Here is a 17,924-nt window from a genome sequence, read left to right as displayed (position 1 = left end):
TCGCTGGGTATTGTACTTGTTGAGAAGACATTAGCAGAGTAATCATGCTATCCAACTTCCCTATAACGTGGCGCCACAATCAAACCCTATCAGAGCGTCAAGTAATTGCAAGTTACGTCATATTTCTGTATAAACCAATTGAAAAAGACCTGTTATATTTAACTTATAGCTGGATGAGCTTGGAAAGCCATTTACTAAAATATTTTAAATGAAACATAGTGAACACAAAAATACATTTGTCGATTTGTGCACAAGAAGGTGTGTATACATAATATGTATATATATTTAACATATTTTACGAGTATGAAAGAGCTACTTTAATTATTCCATCATTTCGTTATGTATTGTTATTATGTAAAACAGTTTATGTGAAGTGAGTTTCTGGATATAATGATTCGTATATGAAGTTATGTTCTTAATGTTGAGGAGTTCATTCTTTTACTTAAGTTTTAATCTAAGATGTGACAAAGAAAGCCACTTATTAGTTAGATACTTTAAGCAAATTCAGTTGAAGATTGACATAGTAATGAACCAACTCCCTTAACGTGTGTTTTGTCAACATATTCTCAAGACTTTGATTCCAAGATACTTTTCTCTCGCTGAACAACCATTGCATCAACAAATTAACACATCATGAAAGGTAGTTTAATGTTCCATGAGATCTAAGGTAATTTCATTTTGTATACTTCAATAATAAGGCGCCTAAATATCATTAACACTACTACATATTGATGTGTATTTATTAGAAATTTAGGGAAGATGATCATATCGCCAGTGTATTGCTTATTAATCTTTGATGGCGTGGTAATAAGTTAATTACTACTTTAGTGATACATAAAACGGTAGTGTGTTTTGCTGCTGAGAAAACAACCTGCACTGTGTGTTATTATTAACAGGAAGGATAGTTTAGCAATTTTTTACCTTCTGTATATATATTTTTTCAATTTCTTGCAAAGCTATACGAGAGATATATATGCGCTAGCCGTCCCTAATTTAGCAGTATAAGACTAGAGAGAAGGCAGCTAGTCATCACCACCCACTGCCAACTCTTTTACCAATGAATAGTAGGGTTGACTAAAACCCCTAACAGCTGAAAAGGATAGCATGTTTGGTGTGACGGGGATTCGAATCCGCAATCCTAAAATTGCGAGTCGAGTGCCTTAACCAACTGACTATGCCGGGCTTTCCACCTTCTTTGTCGGACTTTCGTGATCCAAACTATTGCATACATTCAGTGGATGTACTTTGCTGGTTTCTTACTTCAGATATCAAATTTCAAGGCAATTCATTAAGAAATAAGATTTATAATTCTGATTCTTGTTCTTCTTTTTTCCCTTTCCACCAAAAGTATCGACGTTTATTTCATAGAAAAACAAACTTAACTTTTATGGATTTTTTTTTCAAATTTGGTACACTGGTAGATAACTTAATAACCTGAAATTAGAAGTTTAATTTGGTGTAAATATGAGCCTCATGTGCAAAGTCATTCAACATAAACCGTTCAAACGTAACAAATATTTTTGCTCTCGCCTATGTAAAAAAGGTCGCGTGAGTTACCGATAGTCTAATATTTTTACTACAGCTTCATACAAGATTAAAAATGGACCGTTTTTAGTTTTTGTCGTTCGGATGAAAGACGGCTGATTCAGGGGAACAAACTATAGAGTGAAAGGATTTCCAGATACACAAGTATTGGTTAGGCTAAGAAAACTCGAATAGCAGTTTGTAGCTCAAGTTTTCAAAATAAACATATGGGTAGACGGTTAGCATTCATTGCCAAATGTTCAGTACAAATTTACTGAACGTTGCGAAATTATCCTAATTAAAAAGCGTTTACCGCTACGTAATATTAGCTTAGGCAATTAGCATAAATAATGATACTTTGATACGGCTGTACCGATAGAATGGGCGTGATGACAAGAAACTGTTAATCTAAATTTCGTGGAAAGGAAGCTATTAACACTGTTTTAAAGAGGAAAAACTACCGCATATTTTAAAGAATCTGGTTGGTTTTGTACAATACACGTCTATTCCGAATAATATTGTTATGACCAGTGGCGGATTTAAGGTTGTGTGGACTCAAGGGCTAATAATTTTTGTGGGCCCTACATCCTATGTAATTTTACATAGAATAAAATTATTAACGAGTCCCCATCAACACCATGGGCCCTGGGGATGAGCCCCTTCTAACCCCTCCCTAAATACGCCACTGGTTATGACCCTAAAGCTAATGTTGGTTACTATCGAGTGTCACTTTCTTATTTGGCTTGGTTTGTTGGTGTGTATTGACAAAAATTATGATACCTGATCAAAAACACCTTACGTGTGAAAAAAGGTGCGGCAAATAAATAATTCAGCATGTGACTTAAAGGAATGAAATAAAACCGGTGACCTACATGATAGCTACACTTATACCATTGATAATAATTTTACAGCAAACGTTCATTTATTAGTTATCCAGGCCCCGTATTTTGTTTTATCAACCATCAAGGCGGCCTGGCATGGCCAGGTGGGTTAAGGCGTTCGACTCGTAATCCGAGGGTCGCGGGCTTGCATCCCCGTCGCGCCAAACATGCTCGCCCTTTTAGCCGTGGGGGCGTTATAATGTTACGGTCAATCCCACTATTCGTTGGTAAAAGAGTAACCCAAGAGTTGGCGGTAGGTGGTGACGACTAGCTGCCTTCTCTCTTGTCTTACACTGCTAAATTAGGGATAGCTAGCGCAGATAGCTCTGGTGTAGCTTTGCGCGAAATTCAAAAGCAAACAAATCATCATGGCCAAAATTGAACAAAGAACGTGATAGAACTGTTGTGTTAGTTTTCCAGAGAGTAAAGTTTTACATTTTTACACTAAAAAGCGATTCAGTATATATTCTGTGCTTGAAGACGGAAGAAAATATTCCTTTACTTTTGTTATGGAGAATTATAAGATTTCTAGTTCAAGCCATCGTCTAATTTTCCCAATAATAACTAATTTAACGAAACTTTCAGACTTGTTATTCATTTTGAAAGAAATATGCATATTTGAGCAATATTTCTAGAAATGCGTTTGAATAAAAAATATTTATATATTTAGAAAAAAAACACTTATCAATATTTACCCCAATTTTGTTTCCAAGTACTTAATATAGTTTATTCAAAATATTTGGGAAGAATATCATTTATTTATTTCAAGGAGTGTGATCAAAATGACGAGATTTAGGATAATTTTAGTATCTCTTACCGTCCCTGAAATGTATTTAAAATATTATCTTCAAATATATAAAAAAATACACTATTAATAGAAAAAAAGAAATAAGCCATGAAATATTTTATTCTGTTAAGTCTTGGTATAGTTAGTCTGGAAAATGATTTCAGTGTATGTTGATAGTTTTTAAACTATAGTCATGAACTTAGTAAACATATATAAAAATAACACATTTTTTCTCAGTACTTAAACAGTAAAGAATACATTATAAAATATTACTTTGTATTTGAATATTAAAATTGACAATTTTAGAAATGTTTACAGAATATTACTAAGTAATTATGCCATTTTTGTTCTACCGCTTGTAACAGGTCTTCCTGAAGTGTACAGAGAACGGTGCAACCGTATATATTCTTGTTTTTATTTTCAATTTTCTAATATTTATTCATATTTCTGAATTGTTTAGAGAGGGTAAAAGATAAAAATATTACAAATGTTTAGCAAAATGTAGATATTTATATATTATGATAGTTTCTTTTGTTTTTGCACAATTATGACATTGTAAATATTTGATTCAATGCTCAAGAACTAAATGTTTATAGTTCGCAGAATCTACCGAAATAAATGTGTTTCTTTTATCATTACTTTGATGCTAAATGCCAAGAAATACTTTAATTTTCTTGTTTTTTTATTCTTTGAAACTTTGTCTTCATTAGAGTTTCTGGTATTTGTAATATTTTTATTCGATTATATATAAATTCGCTCCAATTAATATCATTGGCTCACATATTGTGAAATATGGATGACAGGTTTTCCGAGGTTTTGCGTACACTGTTTGCAATCGATAGTCAGTTTAGTATCGCCATCTCACGGTTATTCATGCACTTACCAGGTGAATAAAGTTTCGGAAGAACATAGCTTGTAACGGTTACTAGTGGTGGAATACAGTTCTTATCGGCTAGGCATGGTCTGGTGAGTTAAGGTGTTCCACTGGTAATCCGAGGGTTGCAGGTTCGAACCCCCGTCACACCAAACATGCTCGCCTTTTCAGCTGTGGGAGCGTTATAATGTGACGGTCAATTCCACTATTCGTTGGTAAAAGAGTAGCCCAAGATTTGGCGGTGAGTGGTAGTGACTAGCTGCCTTCCCCCTTGTCTTACACTGCTAAATCAAGGACGGCTAGCGCAGATAGCCCTCGAGTAGCTTTTCGCGAAATTCAAAACAACCCAAACCACTTCTTATCCAAACATAGATTACATGAATATATTATTGAGAAAAGCATCAGAACATTTAGTTGAATTCAAATGGTGTGTAAAGCACGTGTAATTCTCCAAAGGAAGTTCATAAAAGCTACTTGTTTTCCCCAGAGCAAGATAAGTTACTTTGAAGTTTAAAAGACACACATTATTACAATAAAAATAGCTCGCCTTGCTAATTCAATTTTGTGTGAGAAATAAAAATTGATAGTTCATTGTCCGGACACTTGTATCTGAGTATTCCCTTTGCTGTCTGTATTCATTTTATTCTTTGCAAAATACGTCATTTCAATCTTTCTGTTATTACATTTCAGTTTTATCTGAGAATACCATTGTGTTAAATGATAAAGGAAATTGAATGGAAATATATGAATGAAAAATACACTTGAATGATTCAAATGCCACAATCAGTTTGAGAAAAGTAATAACAATATTAAGTATTAAATATGTTTTTCATTTAAACCATATTTTCCATGAAAAAATCTCTGACATGTATCTTTCTCGCCAAATGGAATATCTCTGTCATTAACTGTAAGACGTTTTCATTAATAGCCAACTTGTTAAAACTGTTTAAAATGAAATATACATTTAGGTTCCTGTTGTTATTTAAATCTATAGATGAAAAACCTTAGATTTTTCTCACGTTAATAATTATTTATCTTTGGTGAGCATTCGGTCCATTTGCTTTTAAGATCTTTAAACTTATGGCATAGGACTCACAATACATCACCGAAGACTCTACAGAGTTACTGGGTACCTATCTATCACTAGCTTTCAATGTGCAAAGTCAATTATAACAAGCTTCGATATATTTTTTATTCATACATATTTTTCTGGTAAAAGATCTAACTGTGGTTCAAAATAAGAAAATAATAACAGTGTGTTACCATTTTAATGTCACCTAATGTGTAAATTTTTTATGTATATCCATTGCGTACTATCACTACACAAGCTGTATGCATGTTTAAAATTTAGCTTGATACCTATTAATTACATGAAAAAGAAATAAAAACTCGTCATATTGTTTAGAAACACAGTACTTTTCTTTATTATATTAACAATTGGCAGTCGTTACCTGGTATATGTATATATATATATATATCAATAGTAGTTGGTTTTAGCGCACGGTACGTAATTAAATTATTTGTGTAAGAATTAGAATATGTTAAGGTAGAGGTACTTACATTGTCTCTTTGGAATGGATGGAAGCCATTTCAACCATGAGTGTCGACAGACCTTTATTAATGATGAATTATGTCCTTGGTAGTAGTACAGCTTGAGCTTGCTAGCCCGTCTGAATCATTTTGGCATTTGTTGTCAAGGTAGTGGTGAAGTCCATCAAAGTATTCGCTACTCCAAATTCAGTAAGTATCATTTCCAGACCTACCCTGCTTCAACTCTCCTGTAGCTGGTCAACTCTTGAGAGTACCCAAGCCAGGGAAAGGTTTTTCTTTCCATTAGAGGTATAACTTTCCCATGACAAGTGTGTGCACATCTAGCTCAAATTATGTATTGTAACATTGCTCTCTCTAACAGGACACTCCAGGAGTAGGTCCATGACACTTCTTCACAGACGTTTACTCCACTTTCACAACAACAGTAATAGTGTCAAGAGCCTCAGCCTTCTTCATGAAGTAACTGATGGTGAAGAGTATGTACTGATGATTTCATTCAATCTTCAGGGGTGGGATAGTGATATACAGTGCTATTGTCTGCAGAAGAAATCCAACAGATCTCTGTTGGAGTTTACTCTTTCTCTTAGTGACACAAACTCTGCAATTTTTACATCAGCACTGATTATCTCACTCGAATGCAACTATTTAACCATCACCGAAAAATAATACAAATATTATTACAAAGGTGTTATAAAATTCTGAATAATGTTTAGCCTTAGACCTTTGAGAACATTGACTGCATCACATCTGAAAACTATGGCTCGGTGGCTGACAACAACGGCACTACACACTACTCATAACTGACTGTACAAATGTCTTGAATTATGTATATCTATGCTAAGTTCCTCTCTTTGTATTCGTTGAGTTTTGTCTTACTAAGAAATAGAAATGTTCATGCTAGATCTGGGTTCTTCAGTTGCTCTTCCAAGAGCTCCCAAAGTGTTAATCCACTGTTGGAATTTCTAACATTGTTTTGGCAGAAAACTTCCAGGATCAGAACAAACCATGAACATATAGGATCTCACAATGTGGCAGTCAGTTCAAGTTTCAGTGTTGTAGGCCTGGACGATATATTGTAGCAAAGACATATTCCTGCAAGGCTGTTATACCATGTTTTGTCATCTCTCCTAAATTTTATAAAATATTTCAGTGAAGCATAGTCTATCCAGATGGTGAGTCTCTTGTCATAGAAGTAGTGTAAATAGTGCTTTATGAAGACTACAGCTCCAAACAAATTGTTTTTAGTCATAAAGCATCTGTATTCAGGAACTATGAGTTTATGACTATCATATGTAATTAAATATTCTGCTCAGTTCCGTGATTGTGATAACACTGCCCCAATTCCATTAAAATTGGCTCAGTGTCCAATAGAAACTCACTGCCTTGTCGTAAATCCGTCAGTATTGGAGCCTCAATTAAAATAAGTTTTGGAAATCAGAGTACTAGCTCACATTCTTCGCTTCACTCAACGTATGTCTCAATTTTAGACCGACCATGTAGCGAAAGAGTTTTAATAGTAAAAAATTTTAAGAGCAAAACCACTTTTGGCTCTCTGTTGTGTTTACCGCAGGAAACAAAACCTCGGATTTTTACGTTGTAAAAGAAAATTGTATTTGTTTGTTCTGTAAAGTACAGTAACACAACTTTTAAATAATAATAAAAATATGTTCGTGAAAACAATTATATAATGTACTTATTTATATAAAATACTGGTGAAATAAAAAATACATGCAAAAGGATCTATATGGAAGAAATAAAAATATAAACATACTATATTCAACAGTTCTGTGGTACACTACACCGAAAACAGAGTTATTTAATAAAAAAGGGTACGCCAACCACAATGAAGGTAAGAGGGACAGGACAAGGAATATCACTTTGTCTAGTTATAGATGTTTTCAGTGGTATATCTACGGACTTATAACGCTAGAAACCGGGTTTTAATACCCGTAGTGGGCATACCACAGATTTCCCATTGTGTGGCCAGGTGAGTTAAGGCGTTCGACTCGTAATCTGAGGGTCGTGGGTTCGAATCCACGTCGCCCCAAACATAGTCGCCCTTTCAGCCGTGGAGGCGTTATAATGTGACGGTCAATATCACTATTCGTTAGCAAAAGAGTAGCCCAAAAGTTGGCGGTGGTTGGTGATAACTAGTTGCCTTCCTTCTAATCTTATATTGCTAAATTGGAGATGGCTAGCGCAGATAGCCCTCGTGTAGCTTTGCGCTAAATTAAAAAAACAAACAAACAAACTTTGTGCCTAATTACTAACAAACCAGTTATATATATGTGTGTGTGTGTTCACTCGTATGACTCAGTTTATAATGTATAAAAAATTGGTTTTTATACCCGCGAGCAAAGAACAGACAACTCATTGCGTAATTTTTCGCTTAAAACAAACAAACAAACAAACAAATGTATATATATATATATGTGTGCCATAATTAGTTCAACGACGTTATGAATATAAAAAAATATCAAGAAATAGAATATACGTTATCAATATGAGTAGGAAACATGAAACTTGTATTCTTAGTAATGTCTTTGAATAATGTCAGAGTTTTGTTCTTTTCTTGGATTTTCATGACCTACTAAAACTTCGGATATTCGGGTTTTTCCACTTTTAGCCATTTGAACTTTCACCTTATGACTGAGCAATTTATATTAAATTTATTTGATGGTGTTAATGACATTTGGAAGACAGGAATCTGTTGAAGCAGTTTGTAACGTTTCATTTTAATTCCGATTTTCAAACCATGTATATGTGCTTCCTTCTTGAACACAATTTTGTGTTTTTTTTATGTTGTAAAAAGTGATGGAACATAAAATTAATTCTCATGTCTTTTGGATACTCGAATTAATTACCTGCTCAACAAATTGATGTTTTTAAGGGCAGAGGTATTCTAGATTTCTCTCATAACTTCAAGAATCGATTTCCTTCGCCTTTGCTCGTATTTATTTCTCATTTTTATTTTGTTGATTTCATTTTAATATATTCATTTGTTCTTGTCTCGTCCTACTGAATAGACAGCTTTCTTCTTCTTGGTCACAATCCTGGACTGTCTCTTCAGCTGACTTTTTGTAATTTCTATTCTGCCTTTCGCACCAGAGTTTCACTATTTTGAAGATCTCGATATCTCGATGCCCTTTTGTATACCCTACAGCTGGGATCTCACAGGTCAATGTTTTCATTGTATTACTTTTCTTCCAGCTATAAATGTCGGAACAAATGGTTGGAGAAAGAGCCCTGTGCCCCACCAGTAGTTAAATTGGGGCCCAAGAAATACTGATCTTCCCAATATTTTGTGATGACAATTTGTCACTTAGTCCTCTTCTATGCAGTTGGATGACTTTCTAAGTATAAATGTTTGTTTGTTTGTTTTTTGAATTTCGCACAAAATTACACGAGGAATATCTACGCTAGCTGTCCATAATTCATCAGTGTAAGACTAGAGAGAAGACAGCTAGTCATCACCACCCACCGTCAACTCTTGAGCTACCATTTTACCAACGAATAGTAGGATTGACCGTAACATTATAACGCCCCCATGTCTGAAAAGAAGAACATATTTGATGCGACGGGGAATCGAACCCGCGACCCTCGGATTACGAGTCGCACGTCTTAAGCTACCTTGCCATGCCGGGGCCTGTCAATTACAATAATGGTGTTTGAACCTTTTCACGTACACAGTGTTCTGCACTTCTATCTGGTATCATTACAGGGATAAAAAATAATATAGTAGTTTGTATTTTCATATAATTTTGTACACATTCATAATTATATGTTTAGACCAATATGAAACGATGCTGTTTAATAGGTTATTTTCTAACAGTGTCTTTATAAAACAACAACAAATTATTGTGATGATTATCTGGTTCATAAGACGAGTCACAGCTGTTTGTCATTCTATTTACAAGTGCTGTATGTTAATTATTGTCTGTGCTGCTGTGTATGATTGTTGCAAATACCATACCTATATTTACTTCGTTTTTAGAAAAGATCTTCTACTATATTCTTGTGCACCTGCATTATCGAGCATGGGGCGCACGTATCTCCGATTCGATTTTACTATTCTCTACTCTCAAAACTAATAATAAGGCCAAAACAGCACATCATCTATTTTATTTGTGTACAAGATACTACTTATCAACGCAGATACTCCGTTTGAAATAATGTCACCTTAGTGAAAATAGTTGATATCATTGTTTTGGTTTTTGAGTTATCATGTGCAAAGAAATAAAATAAAAAAGAAGCAGTAGAATGAAAAACACGATATTCACACTGTTTGGCTGTGACATTCCCAGAAAATTTAACTCGTTTATTATATAGATTATAAAAGGTTGAGTTTGAATTTCGCCTAAAGTTACTCGAGGGTTATCTACGCTAGCCGTTCCTAATTTAGCGGTATAAGACTAAAAGGAAGGCCGCTAGTCATCACCACCCGTCGCCAACTTTTGGGCTGTTCTTTTACTAACGAATAGGGCCCAGCATGGCCAGGTGGGTTAAGGCGTGCGACTCGTTATCCGAAGTTCGCGGGCTTGCATCCCCGTCGCGCCAAACATGCTCGCCCTTTTAGCCTTGGGGCGTTATAATGTGACGGTCAATCCCACTATTCGTTGGTAAATGAGTAGCCCAAGAGCTGGCGGTTGGTGGTGATGACTAGCTGGTTTCCCTCTAGTCTTACACTGCTAAATTAGGGACAGCTAGCGCAGATAGCCCTCGAGTAGCTTTGCGCGAAATTCAAAACAAACAAACAAACTAACGAATAATGTGATTGACCGCCACATTATAACGCCCCTACGAGTAAAAAGACAAACTTGTTTGGTGCGTCGGGGATTCGAACCAGCAACTCTCGGAGTACCTTAATCACCTGGTCATACCAGACCTGTTATAAAAGTGAAACTATATAGTACTATAAAGATCTGATGACCTGTTAAGGATATATTTAAAATACCAGTTCGATGAGCAATCTGGACTATCAATACATAAACAATAATAGCGCCTGTTTATTTGCAAATATTGAGCATCTGGATCATTCCTGCTGATAAAGGATAGTAAATAATGAAATAAAATGTTAGTTGAAAACATAAAATCAGGTTTATAAGTATATTTTAGTTTATATTTGTTGAAGACAATAGAAAAACCAAGACTAACTATTTAGTTATAAAACATTAATATCCGATGCGATAAAATAATCTTCATTCAGATTTTCCTAAATATTTCTTACATATCATCTTACAAAATTTTATTCAGACATAAACGTAAAACGTTTTAATGTTTATGTAAAATTTATTAAACTATATAAAGATATTACAGATCCCTATAATCGCGAGTTGATAGAATAGCTATGGAATAGCCCCAGCATGGCCAAGCGTGTTAAGGCATGCGAATCTGAGGGTCGCGGGTTCGCATCCACGTCACGCCAAACATATTCGCCCTTTCAGCCGTGGGGGCATTATAATGTTAGTGTCAATCCCACTATTCGTTGGTAAAAGAGTAGCCCAAGTGTTGGCAGTGGGTGGTGATGACTAGCTGCCTTCCCTCTAGTCTTACACTGCTAAATTAGGGACGGCTAGCACAGATAGCCCTCGAGTAGCTTTGTGCGAAATTCAAAAAACAAAAGAAACAATCTGTGGAATAAAAACTATTAAACATTACAGAATACAAGCTTAAAAAACGTTAATTTTTATTTTTATACTTCTTCAATAATTTTTTTTTCAGAATGTGTGTCAGTAAAATCTCAGTGTGTGCAAAGTGATTCAGGATATGTCATAATATTCTATTTGACCAGGTTCCGTATTTTCTTGTTTTATACGTTTATTATTTATTTTTATATAATCAGTTTCCTACATCTCCTTGTTGAGACTACCTCTCAACTGCACCTGGGCTATTGTACTACTCTTTGCTTCCATTTTCTGACCATTGGCTGTCCCCTTACCTTCTTGCTATTCATTTCCATCATGGTTGCTTTCTTTGCTGTTTTAAAGAAAGTTATTTAGATTAAATTTAGGGACCAACTACTCTTTCTTTTGTAATCATGTTATAATTTTGCATCAGTAAAATATAATAATCCCCATTTAGAGCTTTATTTTTGGAGACAGTTTGTTGTTACTCTACTTTCTCATTTATTTTCGCTACGGCGTTTACAACTTAGAACCAATTTGGCGCAGAAAACAAAGCGCATATAACATATCGTACAGTTTTGTGTTAAATTTTGATTAGAAAAACAAACTATTTATTTGACATAAAATATTGGTTTACTGAACTTCATCTGTATTCTCTAAACACTACGAAAAGACCGAAGAATAGAAGAAACGAATAGAATTTTACAACTTCCAAATCCAGACACAGATGAGTTAGAAAATCAAAATGAACACAATTATCAATTTATCCCTCATGAAATGTCAGATTTTAGGTTCATAAAAAATTTCAAACATTTTTAATGTTATTTAATCAATAATGTATGTTTTATTATTATTAATTACTTTCTGGCAACGATTCACAAGCTTCTGAACGCCACTTCTATAAAATTATTGGGGTTTGGACAAAAAGAATGTAGAGAGAGTAGTTTTTACATCTTCACGTGTTCCAAGATATTTTCCATCAAAACAGTTCTGCAAGCTTTGGAATAGATGATAATCAGATGGATTAAGGTCTTGAGAATAAAGAGGATCTGGAAGTTTTTCCCAGTCTAGCTCTTCAATCTTTGCAGATGTGATCCTTGCTGTATGAGCCGTGCATTATTCTGGTGTAACACAACACCTTTGCGATTGATCAAATCAGGTCTCTTTTCTTTTAGTGCAACATTTAAGCGCTGTAACTGTTGATAATAGAAGTATGATGAATCGTTATATTAAGTGACAGCAACTCAAATTGGATCACATCAACAATATCCCACCAAACGCTTAACATGACTTTCATGGGGTGAGGGTCCATTTTCGGTTGTGTTTAAGCCAGTTTACCTGCACTGAGCTATTGTCTGTAGTGCTTAACATTTTTATAACATATCCATTTTTCATCTCTAGTCGCTAACCTGTCTAAAAAAGGTGAGTTACGAGAATGCAGAGAAGTGCAAATGTCTACTCTTGCTCTAAGGTTGACTTCTGGCAAATCATGGGAGACCCATTTTCCAAATTTTGATACATTTCTAAACTGTTGCAGATAATAGTGGACTTTGGAATGGGTTGAATTGAGCTTCTGTGTCTATTCTTCAACAGTTACAGCACAATCTTAATCAAGTTCAGCCAGCAGTAAGTCATTATCTAACTCAATAGGACGACCTGAACGTGGCGCATCACTTAAGCTGCAGTCACCTGATCTGAACTTCTAAAACATTTTCTTTCATTGAGGAAACTCCGCTCCATAAACACCTTGAATGTTTCATGTAGTTTCTGCTGCAATATTGCGTTTTTTAAACTCATAAATCATTATATGCCTAATGTGCTCCTCAGACAAATCCATTTTCATAAGGGTTTATTTTATTAATGATCTGAAAAAGTGGAGTGAGGTTTGTTTCTTTTATTTGTCTGAACATTTGCATACACGTCCTACTACATATTTTAGTCATTAAAACATATACAAAGATAGAAATGATGTTTGCACTTTCTGTATTAAATTTTCTAACATTACTTATGGGATGACCTGATATATCAGATACTCATACATTACAGCTTTTAATGTTGGAATTATATTACTTTCAAGCAATGCTTTTTGCTTCATGGAGGAAAGGTTCCAGAGCTATCCTTTATTTTCTACAATATTTTCCCGCTATTACTTCATCTCACACCATGACCATTCCAATCCAAAAAGAGAAAAGAGTCCCTCTTGTGATACTTAAAAATTTGGATGTAAAAAAACGAACGATAAAATAGCAATGAAAATTGTTTAATTTATTTAATAGAACTCAGTTGGCAGCAGCACATTTTATGATACGAGTACTAATTGTACCCTAAATTGCATAAATAAAACCATTTGATCTTAACAGAAGAAGCGATTTTTGTGAAATGTTTTATTTATTTTTGCTGTTCATTCATTGAAAGGTACCAGTATGCCATTTCGATGTCTTCCATAAGAATAAAAGTACTTTCTTAAAGCTGTAAGTTTCAATTAGTTTAATAGTCATTATTGTTTTTTAAATATAAATTTTAGGCTGTTACACACACACAAAAAATAAACACAATTACAAAACGGTCCCTTAGTTTAGAGCATGTGATCGTGGAACTAATAGACGAAAACAAACTAGTTCTGTATGAAGTTTGTGTGAACTTTAAATATTAACATCTCGTATTCTTGGTCTTTTCATACGTAGATCGTGTGGCAGGCGGTTGATCGTAAAGTAATCTTATCTCTATAATATCGAGTGAGAAACGTTTCGAACTTCAAACGACAGGTGGTAATTGAAACATGGCACTTTCTAACGTAATTCATCATCAAATTCATATGATTTTAAGTAAAAAGGTTAGTATATTTTGTATATTATAATTATGACAGTTTAGCAGCTGAAAAAGTTAAGGAATATGTATTGAGTAAATATTAAATTAACAACACCATATCGACTTCATATTCATGTTTTTATTATTAATGTATGAAGATAGTAGATAAAAATTACTGGTTTTTTTTTACGTTCTTTATCATTACTGATTTACGCTTACAGTTCACAGAAATCTTAAGTGTAACATTAATTTAGTGATAGAGGTTAGAACATACTTTGGAGAGTTGTCTATAGTATTTTACATTTGTTTTTTTATGTATGTGCACGATTACCCATTTGTGGATGTTTATGACTTATTATTTCGTGTATTGCTTATTGGTAAAGTTTATGATATCGTAATGCTTATGTATCTGAATAACTAATGTCTTTATTCAATTTAAAGTTATTTGAAAAAAAACCGTACTTGGTACCATTGTTTTCCTAAAATTGTATTAGTTACAACGTTTGAAATAATGTTTTGAATGAAGATTATCTAAATGTATGCAACATGAGCGGCATAGTTTATGGTTTTAGGACTACGTTGGTGAAATATTGGTATTACAGCAAGTAACATTAATAACAGTGAGATATCCAAATAATAATTAAGTTTAAGGTAAACATTATAGATTTTGGTTTTCTGTTCTCTTGATGTATGATACTGTTATTTCAAATTAATTTGTTCTGCTAGGTATTCCTCAGTTTATATCTGATATGTATAGTTCAATACCGTTCTAGTAACTGCCATAAAATAATTGTAAAATAAACATTATATAAATAATATACAAACGTATATAATCTGACGAAATACAATTTATTACCTTGCAGTGAAGTAATTTACAGTATAAACACTTTTTAGAATTAGAATAAGAAAAGATAATTTCATCAATGTTTGTAACTTTATGTACATATCCAAGAATGGAAATGGAAATTAACATATAGTTATTGCATAACATGAAATATTAGCCAGCAACTTAACAAAAAAAATTGATAAAACAGTTGAATCATCACTGTAATGATGCAAATAAAATTACTATACAGTTATGGCCAAGAGTATTTGTTCCTGTGTATTTTTGATAATTTGTAACCTTTCAGTGATTAGTGGAACTGGCTAAACAATAGACTTACTTACTTACACACACACACACACACACACACACACACATAATATTATATAAATAAGATTACAAAGTATATGAGTTGAGATAAAGTAAACCTAAAAAGTTTTGAGTGTTGGTAATTTGTATGTTTTTGTATTAATCTTTTTTTTTAGAAAATCTAGTGTTACTTTAACATGTATGCAGGTATGCAAAATATGTTCATAATTAGTATAATTTTTGCTGAGTTTAGTGAAAGTTCTTAATTATAATGTAGTACATTTATTAGCAAGTTGAGAAAAAATATTTTAATTTTCACTTTGAAATTGTAAGTTTGTTTCAGAAATGTCTAAGAATTTTTGATAAATATAACATTAAATTTTCATTCAGTTTTTGACTTTTATGAATTTTTTCATTTCTATTTTACTTGTTGTACTGTGTAACTGCCTTCAGTAAGTTATGAAAATACACAATACTTAAATAAAAACCATATTATTGTATATGTATATACTTTTGTAAAGTAAACAACTCAACAATGTAAGTGCCACATCAACAACATATACACAAGCTTAGTAAGCCTAAGTCTAGGTAAAGAACAATAAAATACTATTAAACAGATACAAATTCCTTTGTTAAACTGTTTGCATGTGACTAAACCAGTTTTCTTTAGTTTGCAACAGGACAATGACCTACAATTACAAAGTAACTAGATCAGGGTAGACAAATAATGGAGGATAGAACTTGTTCTGTTATAGGAAATTACTTTAACAAAAACTTGTAGTCCCTTAACTGAATAACCTTGAGACTTGAGTGTGCATTTGTAAATTTACATTTACATGTGTGTTAATTTTTCCATAAATACAGGTATGCATGATAAATTACCTTTCTGTGTACTTGAATACATGCACATTTATATACAAAATGTCTGAATGACTTAAATTTAAGTACATACTGCTTTGCTGGGTGTAAAACAGTGACTTATTGTGTGTTTTATAAAACAATATTCTGAAATTGTCTCTTACCTTTCTCATGTTAGACTTATTTTTTAAGGTAAAATAAATTTTTATCCTAAAAAAATCAAGATTTTTCACTTTTTGTAAATACACCAGTATAATAAACAATAAACTGAATGTTTTAATTTTTATACAAAAATTCACCCATGATGTTATATAAAAAAACAAAACCTATATGTGTTTTAAAAAATGTTCATCTACATTAAATTTAACATTTTAAAATTTAAACAGTAATTTAATGGTGTTTATTTTGTTTGTTTCGAGAGTAATTAAGTTTAATGTTTTTGTTCTATTTTACACTTATCTATGTGGATTGTGTGTGTATATGTATGTATGTGTTATATGTGTGTGTGTGTGTGTGTGTATATGTATGTATGTGTTATGTGTGTGTGTGTGTGTGTGTGTATATGTATGTATGTGTTATGTGTGTGTGTGTGTGTGTGTGTATGTATGTATGTGTATGTGTGTGTGTGTATGTATGTGTATATGTATGTATGTATGTATGTATGTGTGTGTGTGTGTATGTATGTGTGTGTATTATTGTGTATATGTATGTATGTGTTGTGTGTGTGTGTATATGTATGTATGTGTTGTGTGTGTGTGTGTATATGTATGTATGTGTTGTGTGTGTGTGTATATGTATGTATGTGTAGTGTGTGTGTGTGTGTATATGTATGTATGTGTTTATGTGTGTGTGTGTATATGTATATATATGTATGTGTATGTATGTATGTGTATGTATGTATGTATATGTATGTATGTATTGTGTGTGTGTATATGTGTATATGTATGTGTTATGTATGTATGTGTGTGTGTGTATATATATGTATGTATGTGTTATGTGTGTGTGTATGTATGTGTGTATATGTATGTATGTGTGTATGTGTGTGTGTATGTATATATGTGTGTATGTATGTATGTGTGTATATGTGTGTGTATGTATATGTATGTATGTATGTATTATTATTATGTGTGTGTATGTATGTGTGTGTATGTGTATGTATGTGTGTGTGTATGTGTGTGTGTATGTATGTGTATGTGTATGTATGTGTGTGTGTGTGTGTGTGTGTGTATGTGTGTGTGTGTGTATGTATGTATGTGTGTGTATGTGTTGTGTGTATGTGTGTGTGCGCGCGTGTGTGTGTGTGCGCGTGTGTGTGTGTTATGTGTGCGTGCGTGCGTGTATGTGTGTGTGTGTTATGTGTGTGTGCGCGCGTGTGTGTGCGTGCGCGTGTGTGTGTGTGTTATGTGTGCGTGCGTGCGTGTATGTATGTGTTATGTGTGCGTGTGCGTGCGTGCGTGTGTGTATGTGTGTGCGCGTGCGTGTGTGGTGCGAGTGTGTGTGTGTATGTGTGTGTGCGTGCGTGTGTGGTGCGCGTGTGTTGTGCGTGCGTGTGTGTGTGTGTGTCTGTCTGTTTGTACATACAGCCATGTTGGTTAAAGATGTCAATTTGCAGTGTTTTAGGTCAAATTGATTTTCTTAAAAGTGATAAGATATATCCTCAAAATTACAGGAGATTTGACCAAGTTGTAGTTAACTTGTAAAAGACTTGTGGTTAAGTTATCAATAAAGTTTGTTTGCCACACATGATTTTTATTCTTGCCTTATTTTTTACTGTCTTGGCTACTGAGATCTCTACTACAACACTGACAGCTCAAAGGTAATGATGTACATGTAATAATTTATAAAAGCTGCCCAGAGTTATTTAAATTTTGGGCTTTGTGAAGAA

At 33.5% G+C, this 17,924-nt stretch overlaps 1 protein-coding gene across 1 annotated transcript in view; it reads left to right on the top strand.

Moving 5' to 3' along the window:
- Positions 1 to 13,794: 13,794 nt before the first annotated feature.
- The window catches only part of LOC143237304 (serine hydroxymethyltransferase, mitochondrial-like), a 42,931-nt gene continuing 38,801 nt past the window's right edge, over positions 13,795 to 17,924 (top strand). Inside the window, exon 1 of the mRNA XM_076476398.1 lies at positions 13,795 to 14,074. Within this exon, the coding sequence (XP_076332513.1) occupies positions 14,021 to 14,074 (54 nt within the window). The 5' untranslated portion in view covers positions 13,795 to 14,020. The remainder of the gene's footprint in view (positions 14,075 to 17,924) is intronic.

This window comes from Tachypleus tridentatus, chromosome 13 (genome assembly GCF_004210375.1).
Source record: "Tachypleus tridentatus isolate NWPU-2018 chromosome 13, ASM421037v1, whole genome shotgun sequence".
Classification (NCBI taxonomy): domain Eukaryota; kingdom Metazoa; phylum Arthropoda; class Merostomata; order Xiphosura; family Limulidae; genus Tachypleus; species Tachypleus tridentatus.
Note: the sequence above shows the minus strand (reverse complement) of the source record. Positions and strands in the feature narration are given on the sequence as shown.